A 10,962-nucleotide genomic window follows, 5' to 3' on the forward strand; every position below is an offset into this window, starting at 1 on the left:
ATGTATGCTTTCGTGCAGTTTATGGACAGTGTAATAATTCCTTTGTATCACAAGAACAAAGGGTGAGACGTGCGAAAACATGTTACGGTTTCGTGTTTAGGCTTAAAACTTAATACAGGTTTAAAAGCTAGACTTATAAAGCTATGTTTAATTAACCGTTAAACATATGGAGGCATTAGTAAAGAATCCTCCAGTACATAGCGGAATAGGCTGGTGGAAAGTGTTAGAGGTTGATGGTTAGTAGGGGTTAGCAAATAAGGTGGGGGGAGGATTCTTCACCAGCACCCCCCATATGTATTATATGAACAGAATCTAAGTAAAAATCATTCAAAAACGAATTTCAGTTATTAACTTATTATAATTCAATTTTTAACAGTGTTTCCTACTTAGGTTTTGTGCAATGAAATAAGTAGAGGCACTTGCCGCTGTTATATTTCTCACTATCTAGTGTTTTATTAATAAACTAGGAAATTATTTGCCTTGTAAGATGTCTTTAAGAAGTGGGGCGTCATCATTAGATGATGATTTACAAAAACAGAACGCGGAAAATTGTGAATCAACTTCTAAAGGGAAACATTGCGACACTTATGTTCATGCACCTATTGGTGAGTTTTAACTATTTATTTAAAGAATGTTTACAGTGTTGTGACGCTGTGGTTAGAGCGTTTAAAATTGTAACTGGGGAATGTGGGTTCAAGGCTCGTCGCTGCTACCATTGTAGGGGTATGTGTCGTTGGGCAAGACACTTGGCGGCAGTTGCCTTAACCCAGTGGTCACTATGGGTTTTCCAAATTGTCAGCCTTACAAAAAACAATCACCCACAAAGTTACATACGTGGTGCAAGCATGAAACAGAATAACCATGTAATAACTACTAGCCACACAAGGATAAATTAGTTTTTTATCCAACAATTTTTTCAGACAACTTTGGAGTAGGAGGGCGGTGGTTTCGTCACAAATTACTCGATGGAATTTTAGTTGGAACTCCAGTTCTCCTTACTATACAAGAACACAGGAGACCTTACTTGACTTACTTTATGAAAATGCTCAGTTTTCTTGGAACAGAGGATTTCTACACGATCCTGTTTCTACTTCTCAGCTGGTTAGTTTGAATATTGTTTGTAAACAAGGCCTTTCGTTCTGTCAATAACCCCTGATACATGCCAGTGAGCATAAAGTTTTTTCATGTATAAATACACCATGTGTATCTGGTGTATAAAATACACCCGTATATTACCCAACTTTGAGCATAAAGTTTATGAAAACCAAATACATACAAAATAACATGAACATAATGAAATAACATGTGTATCTTGTGTATTATATTATGCTATACAAAATAAGATGTGTATCTTGTGTATTAGATTATGCTATACAAAATAAGATGTGTATCTTGTGTATTAGATTATGCTATACAAAACAGCATGTGTATCTTGTGTATTAGATTATGCTATACAAAATAAGATGTGTATCTTGTGTATTATATTATGTTATAACATTCCTTGCTTTCAGGATTTTCGACGCAAGGCTTGGCCGACTATTTGGAATATTAATGGGCATTGGTTTCTACACAACAGGATATTTAAAAACCTTATTATGTTTACCACGGCCTCCCAGACCACCTGTTATACCATTGGAAAAGGCCTATGACTGGTAAGTGGGGATTTTGTTGCTATTTTAATGTGTAGGGCCTTCACTGTAGGCTATACTGTCTTGGTATAGGAAAGTCTAGGATCAATCATTTATTTTCTGGTTTAATTTAGTAAAATGCAGTTACACTTATGGTCAAACATTGGTAACCTCCTTTGATTAACATTCACATTCGAATTCATACGATAGATTAACATTGGTAATCTCATTGGTAACCTCCTTTGATTAACATTCACATTCGAATTCATACAATAGATTAACATTGGTAATCTCATTGGTAACCTCCTTTGATTAACATTCACATTCGAATTCATACAATAGATTAACATTGGTAATCTCATTGGTAACCTCATGTAAAATGCAGTTACACTTGCCCACTGCCCACCGTCCAACACACGCTATATAAATAATGATGTAATTCTTAACATTAATATGTATATATATCCCTTATGATTCCACAGGGCCCTACCAAGCCACCATTCGCTTTTAGGAGTTATAATGCCTTGGTACATTTGGTTGTATTCAAAAGTTCATTATGAGTTATCTACAATTGAGATGGGAGTTGTATGCACACTTATTGTTTTATGTGAGTTTTTATATTACTATGTAAAATAATCTGTTTGTAAAGTGAAGTTACAATGTTTGTTGCATAGGGAACCTCATAAATCCTGCGCCGTGGTGTAGTGGTTAGCACGCCTGTCTGTAACCATTAGGTAATGGGTTCAAGGCTCGTCGCTGCTAACATTGTGGGCGTATGATTGTGTCCTTGGGCAAGACACTTAACGACAACTGCTCCAACCCAGTGGTCACTAATGGGTTGTCCAAATTATCAGCCATACATAAAAAAATGCAAAAATCTAAAAAATATTCACCCACAAAGTAACATACATAGTAACTCGTAAGCTGGCACGAGGTGTTAAACCCTTGTGATAAGGACTGTCGTTTTCCGGCCACGCGAGGATAAAGTAAGTTACATTCATTCACATACATTCATAAATTAATGTGGTGAATGCAATATACTTTGGCTCTGCTTGTTTGTATAGACATCTAACAGCAGGGTAAGATCTGGGGTGACATTGTTAAAATACAGTTACACTCATAGTTGTCAAACATAGGGAACCTCCTTGATTAATGTGGAGAATGCAATATACTTTGGCTCTGCTTGTTTGTATAGACACCTAACAGCAGGGTAAAATCTGGGGTGACATTGTAAAAATACAGTTAGACTCATAGTTGTCAAACATAGGGAACCTCATTGATTAATGTGGAGAATGCAATATACTTTGGCTCTGCTTATTTGTATAGACACCTAACAGCAGGGTAAAATCTGGGGTGACATTGTTAAAATACAGTTACACTCATAGTTGTCAAACATAGGGAACCTCATTGATTAATGTGGAGAATGCAATATACTTTGGCTCTGCTTGTTTGTATAGACATCTAACAGCACGGTTAAAGCTGGGATGACATTGTTAAAATACAGTTACACCTAATATTTGTATAGGGATTCTAATTGATTAATGTGGTGAATGCACTGTTCTATTCTATATAGTTGAGGTCTAACTGCAAAATACCTTAGAGAACTAGGAATTATATACATAAATCATATAGGCATAAAATTTGCTGCAAAGTCTTATGATCCCTTATTCCCACCCCAGACACTAACACCACTAGCATTTTTATGGCTGTGCCAGTAGCTCATATATTTATACATATAGTATTTTTGAGACAGTAGTTAACAAGTATATTTATAACATCCAGGGTCATTTGGAGTTTTACTGAGTCGATTATATCTTGGTGTGCATAGTCCAGCTGATATTGTATGTGGGGGAATAGTTGGTGTATTGGTGCTTTCATTGTGGATGCAGGTTTGTTGTTTCTGTAATATTTTCTGTGTTAACGTTCTAGTGTATAGATTTATATGTAGATTGATTTTACTTATTTAAAACCTTACAAGCTCACATCATCCATAAAGTTAAGGTTTACTTTGGCTCTGCTCATTTGTGTAGACAGCCTACAAGGTAAAATCTTGTTTCAGGCCTAAAACTTGGTTAATAAAACCTATAATGTCATATTAGCCAATACATAATGTTGGAAAAAATGGGATTCAAACCAGAGTTACCTCACTGACCAACACTCAATAAAACAGGCAGCGTAAACCATACCACGCCCATTAAACCACCATCACACACAGGTTGACGATTACGTTGATTTTTACATCAGCCAGCAACGACTGGAGCCTCAGATTCAACTTATCTTGTTTCTCTTGTTCATGCTTTGTCTCCACCCGGTGGCTGAACCTGGTAACCCTTCGTTCGTTGATACGGTAAGATGTCTATGGTGTTTTGGGTAAATGTTTGTGTGTTCTATATGAGTGAGGTTCAATAGTGAGGCTTGTAATATAACCTGGAAATTAAATCAATGTGCTACAACTGTATCTGCATATCTGTATCTCAATAACACCTGTGAAGAGAAGTGCAGTTCGAGCTTATTGTTTTGTTGCTACTTTTCAAAATATGAAATACATTTAAATATAATTGGTTTCTTCACTCAATATAGCTTTAACTCCATTATATTTCCTCTGAGCCCAAATTGTTTAAGGTATTTAAGGTTTATTCAGCACAATATCAAAGTGTCTGCCAAGTACCTCACTTAAGTCAAACAAAATACATTTATATTATATATTGGAAAGGCTGGGCTAAAGTAATTGTATTGTTAAGTAAAATAAGATGGAATGGTTTGTAGTTCAAACTATATTCTAAACATGAATTAACAGTAAGTATGTGTAATAAGTATCTTAAATATAAACTGTAAAACATGATGGATTTTGTGCAACCTTTTAAATAAAACCAGCATTTCCATAAACGAATGGGATCTCATGTTTTTCTAACCTGTTTATCTAACTTTTAACCTCCTATTTCCTAAAGTATATATTACTTTCAGTCACCAGTCAGTAGCGTTTTAACTACATAATTAAATAATTGAAATATAAATAGGGATATTTTTTACTCCACAGTGTATATTGGTTGGGGTAATGTCGGGTATCATTCTTGGACGAAGCCAGAGATCTCGTTTTCTTGGAATGTCAGCGTTGCTCGAAACGCAACCGGATATTAATCTCGCTACGTTTATGCAACTTGCTTTATGCAGGATTGTAGTGGGTAAGTGGGACATGCTGTTTCTTTCTATTATTTTGTTTCGTTTCATTGTCATTATAGGGACATGACATGTTGCTTATTTGTGCATTATATTGTAACATAGGGAACCTCATTGATTAATGTGGTGAATGCAATATACTTTGGCTCTGCTTGTTTGTATAGACACCTAACAGCAGGGTAAAATCTGGGGTGACATTGTAAAAATACAGTTACACTCATAGTTGTCAAACATAGGGAACCTCATTGATTAATGTGGTGAATGCAATATACTTTGGCTCTGCTTGTTTGTATAGACACCTAACAGCAGGGTAAAATCTGGGGTGACATTGTTAAATACAGTTACACTCATAGTTGTCAAACATAGGAAACCTCATTGATTAATGTGGTGAATGCAATATACTTTGGCTCTGCTTGTTTGTATAGACACCTAACAGCAGGGTAAAATCTGGGGTGACATTGTTAAATACAGTTACACTCATAGTTGTCAAACATAGGAAACCTCATTGATTAATGTGGTGAATGCAATATACTTTGGCTCTGCTTGTTTGTATAGACACCTAACAGCAGGGTAAAATCTGGGGTGACATTGTTAAAATACAGTTACACTCATAGTTGTCAAACATAGGGAACCTCATTGATTAATGTGGTGAATGCAATATACTTTGGCTCTGTTTGTTTGTATAGACACCTAACAGCAGGGTAAAATCTGGGGTGACATTATTAAAATACAGTTACACTCATAGTTGTCAAACATAGGGAACCTCATTGATTAATGTGGTGAATGCAATATACTTTGGCTCTGCTTGTTTGTATTGACACCTAACAGCAGGGTAAAATCTGGGGTGACATTGTTAAAATACAGTTACACTTATAGTTTTCAAACATTTTCGGCTCTAGGTAAAATCTGTTAAACATTGGGTTTACATTTCACCTTGGTCCTTGGAAACCTCTAACAATACCTTTATGGCGTCGGATAGGGTTTAGTAAGTTACAGTGATGTATATTTGGCAGTTCTGTTATTGAATACACATTGCATTAACAGTACTGTTATATGTAATACCAATACCATACTACATGGCCACAATAATTAATCCTTACAGATTACTTGAGTAGGGAGAAATTGCTTGTTGTTTTGATGAATTATGATGTCATAGCCTTTCTTTGTTCTCTTGTTACATCACAAGGAAGTACTAGGTTGCTGTTTCCTTCTATCTTGTCCTATATCCTGCTGTTAATTAAAATGTGTCTAAACATTTCTATGCGACGACTGCTGTTGCCCCGCCATGCAAAGATAAATCTCGTTGTTCTGTGAGTGACTTATGTTATATTATTTGCCAAAAGATGTAACTTTAAAGGGCCTAAACACACCCCAAATGTACTTCGCTTTAATCGATAGAGTGTGTTTTTCTAATTCCAACGACACCTTACTTGTTTTAATCGGTTCTGTATAACCAAAGATATTCCAGCTCAAACACCGTGAAATTCAAAAAACTGATTTGAAAGTTGCGTGGCGAAAAAAATTGAGAAGTGTACTACACACGTGACAAACACGTCACAAAATTGTTGAAGCGTGGCCGCTCTCATTCAGAAAGGCGAGAGGCAGTGTTTTTTAGCGAAAAACGAGAGAACAAAAAAAACGCAAAAAAGCACAAAAAAAACGCAGGTTTCGCTTTTACGAATGAATCAGTCACGTGACTAGTACGTTCCTACGTCACAATCACGGAGCTCGTAGTAAAAAAAAGATAGCGCTAGAGATCACTGTTTGAGGACGAATATCTCCGCCTATACTGGACCAATTTTAATAAGCAAAGTATTTTTGGAATCAATAAAACGGTCGCTTTATGAATTTACCATAAAAAATAAAAGTGACGTGGGGTGTGTTTAGGCCCTTTAAATTGGTTGCATATCTTAATGGGCTCACATATTATTGTAGGGTGGGGTAGATGGAACACATTTTCATTTTATTTTCTCGTCCCATTTGGTACTAAACAAAGAACATTCAAAGAATTATAAAACCGTATCCTCACGACTTCCATAGACCGTTGTTCATTGTTAAAATACAATCAGGATATTTGGATATTATGTGCTACATGTGTCCCGTTTTCCCCACCCTACTATATGTTTTGTTTGTTAAATTCAATATATTGTTTCAAGTGAATCATGTTAAATTATTTGGCTTGTGTTTATGTCATTGCTGACATTATGTGTGATTATGATGTCATAGTACTCGGATTGTCTCAAAAACGTGTTATGATAATCAACTTACCATAGATCACAAAGCTTATTATTGAATAACCATCAATCATATGAGATGGTGTGACTTTTGCCTGTTTAACACCGATGCAAGCTAGAAGCTACACTGAAGTACCATTGCCGCTTAATAAAAAAAACAAAGGAATATCTACGCTGACCTGCGCTGAACAACGCTGGGTGTAGATATTTTTTGTTTGTTCTTTTTACACCGAGGCAAGCTACGCTGTAGTGTAAATTATAATACTTAGAATTAATGCAAGGTAACCCATGAAGATATTCAATCACCATGAATTATAAACCACATTTCATGTTTTTTTTAGTGTGATGTCATAATGAAGAAATTTAAGGAATTCTAGTAATCTCAGCTTTTATATTTTATTTGAAAAAACTTAGTTGTTTTAAAAGAAACTAGTTTCAAATACTAGAAACTATGGATTGGCATTGTTATTTGTTTGGGTAATTGGACAACTCTGGCCTAAATCCCAGGTCCCATGGCGTGCCTTACTGTAGAACCTCACCCATATAGAATAGAATGTGCATATACAATGTTGGGGTAATGGGACAACTCTGGTCTAAATCCATGGTCCCATGGCGTGCCTCACTGTAGGACCTTACCCATATAGAATAGAATGTGCATATACAATGTTGGGGTAATGGACCAACTCTGGCCTAGGTCCCATGGCTTGCCTCACTGTAGGATTCGTAAGGGTAAAGTCTTATAGTCTGGAATGCCAGATATTTGATGATTAGAACAGACTAGACTAGAGTTGGCCAATTACTTTGGTAGCCATCTTGTTACAAAATATAGGTCATGCTATATTTACACAAAGGTATTAATTACATGACAAATAGCATTGTTTGCTGTGAATGGTCTTCAAATATCAATTACCTTGATAGTAGATTACTATTGCTGGTTAAATCTGTGGTTAACCTATTTTATGTGAAAATTATAAAAAAAATCTGGGAGAGTTTGTATAGATGTTGCATGATATCTTTATTGGGAACAACAATTAACTATGATATGTTCTGTGAATCTGGCCATAACCAAGCACTCATATTGTTAGATGATTCTCGTTGCATCATAACAGAATACACCAAGTGCTACTAAATGTACAGCAAGAACAAAAATCGAATCCAGTTATTATTTGAGATAACACACACCAAGATTCTATTTAAATAAAAGACTAATGATGTTGGTTATTGCAAAAAATATATCTTTTCTACATCATAAGTGGGACTTGATTTTTGTTTGATGTCTATTTAGTAGCACTTAGTAAAGAATATGATATTTAAAAATAACTAGTGTGGTTATTCTCTTCAAATACAACCCCATTCAATTAGATCAACACTTTTATCTTTGTTGCCATAATGTATCACAATCTTACTAAGTAAGGGTCCTGTCGTGTATGTGGCAAAAATGAATCCAAATGTTTCTTTTTCTTATAAATTCCATCAATAACTGGCATTATTCATCCCTTATTCAAATACAATCAAAGTAGATCAACAATTATATAACTTTGTTTGTGATGTTGTAATAGCATTTGTTGCCATAAATAAACTCGCAAGTGGCCTGAAGGCTAAAAAACCACACAGTTGCAAAATATCAGTGGACTTTGGTCGAACATAATTGCAAACACAGCATTTATTGCCAATTGTACTTTGGATTTGTCTTTCTATTTACGCAATCACTTGATTTGATTTAAGGTTTCCTTTATTGGTTTTACAACTTTACAAAAACTACAATTTGATATTTGCAAGCAAATGTTTTTTAATAGAAATATGATTATTTTATAAATTAATGTCTGTTTAATTCTATCTGTTTAACTCTAGTTTCTAAACAATATACTAAGAAATATCTATTCTCTACACTGACCTGCGCTGAACAACGCAGAGTGCAGATATTTCTTTGTTTATTCTTTAATACACCGAGGCGAGCTACACTGTAGTGTAAACACCGCTTAAAGGAACAAACAAAGAAATATCTACGCTGACCTACGCTGAACAACGCATGGTGTAGATATTTCTTTGTTTGTTCTTTTTACACCGAGGCGAGCTACACTGTAGTGTGAACACAACTTAAAAGGATAAACAAAAAATATCTACGCTGAACAACGCATGGTGTGGATATTTCTTTGTTTTTTTTACACTAATTCTAGCTATACTACAACAAATACCTACATACTATGACATCACAACTAACCATTGTTACATCACAGGTGGCGTTTGTGTTGGAATAATGAAGATAGTTCCCAAGATTGTGATCAAGACAGTTGTACTCAGCATGTACAAGTTTGCAGGGGTGTCAACATATAGTAGCACACAGTATAGGAAGACATTACCACCGCACGGCAAACATTACACATCAGAGTTCATGATACCACCTATAAAGATGAGAATGAAGGTAAGAAAGTGCCACTACATAGTGTTTATTTATTATATGCATGGACATGGTGTCTATTATCATAGGCGCTTGATAAGTGGCCCTTATAAATGATAAACCACCAAGTACCAAATACTTCTATTTTTCTACAAACAATATAATAACAAGTATAGGTAATGGGCCAATTCTGACCTAAATGCCGCATACACTGCCATGACTTGTCAACTTGTTATAATAACTTTTCCAAATTTTGTGCACTGCATTCAATAATAAGTGAAAATTAAGTTTAAGATAATGCATGCCTTATCTAGGATTAAAAAGTTATAAAAACAATGACAATCTGGGCTATTATGTCTCTGAAGTCACCCTTACAGAATAAAATCTCTATTATTGAGTGTCTATAATATCATTAGTGATTCGGATCTCATCGTAGCCACTATTATGACATCATATAAACACATCATGACATCACAGAAGCCTCACACAAAGCTAGACGAGGATGAAGATGACGCTTCGACGACATCATCGTGTCATAGTGATGTCACAACCGATGAGATGATGTCATCAGTTGATGATGTCACACCTCGATCATGGTTTAGCTGGATGATGATATGCAACACCGTACTTAGCCTCGCTTCCCGAGGGAAAGCTGTTTGGGACGCTGATGTTCCAATACAGGTCCGTTATTTAATGTTTACTGCTTTAATTTTGTTTCATACTCTTTGTACCTCTTTACAATTGGTATGCAACTTTGTAGGCGATTTTTTATTAATTATTTTATTTTTTGTAATGTTTTTCTAGCAGTTCCTAACAGTAACAACTTTATACTTACTGTCAAGTTATAACACGAGTGTTCTGTTTCAGGTGATCGTGTACACGCTGTTAACCTTTAGTGCCGTTGAGATAATACCAAGAGTGTTTCACATTATTGGTGTGTGATGTCATAATGGACATTGTGATGTCATGAAGGTACGGTTCTATGATGTCATCATGTTTATACATCAAGTCCATTATCTCAAAATAAAGACATTTGTTTGGGTTCTATTTCACAAAGTTATCTCACAAACTGCACTGTGACATCACAGATAACTATTTTGAAATTTATTGACATCATAATACAACTTGTGATGCTTTGTTTATGTCATAATGTAATGTTTGTGATGTATTTAGATAACCTAATCATATAATCTGTGTTATTCCTGGTTTAAAAATTACAAAAAATGTTGAATTTTTTCGCATGGATTCTATTTTTACCAAAAGTTATAAATTACTAAAAAAAATTTAACACTTTTGTTTAAAAATAGAACCTGTTTTCAAATAATTAAACATTCCAATTTATTTAATGTTTAATTAACAAATATCACTTAATTAAACATTTCATCATTTTTTCAAATCAAGACAGTCTGAAATATTAATACAAACACTACAGCCCATTTATTATATATGACACAAAAATATCTTCATTTCAAATGTTTCAGTTTAAAAACTAAAACCATCTCAGTGAAGTTTTAAGGTTTGAAAA

General features: G+C 34.8%; 1 protein-coding gene across 1 annotated transcript; it reads left to right on the forward strand.

Annotated features, from left to right (window-relative positions):
• The first annotated feature begins 360 nt into the window (after positions 1-360).
• Positions 361-10,962, forward strand: LOC149735139 (uncharacterized). Its single transcript, XM_089880051.1, has 10 exons — positions 361-605; positions 921-1,101; positions 1,512-1,652; positions 2,111-2,235; positions 3,411-3,517; positions 3,844-3,975; positions 4,666-4,810; positions 9,277-9,461; positions 9,915-10,118; positions 10,305-10,962. Exons 1-10 carry the CDS (start codon positions 488-490, stop codon positions 10,377-10,379), a joined length of 1,413 nt encoding a protein of 470 aa, XP_089736177.1. The 5' UTR covers positions 361-487; the 3' UTR covers positions 10,380-10,962.

The sequence above is a fragment of the Ciona robusta genome, chromosome 6 (assembly GCF_009617815.1).
Source record: "Ciona robusta chromosome 6, ASM961781v2".
NCBI classification, from domain to species: Eukaryota; Metazoa; Chordata; class Ascidiacea; order Phlebobranchia; family Cionidae; genus Ciona; species Ciona robusta.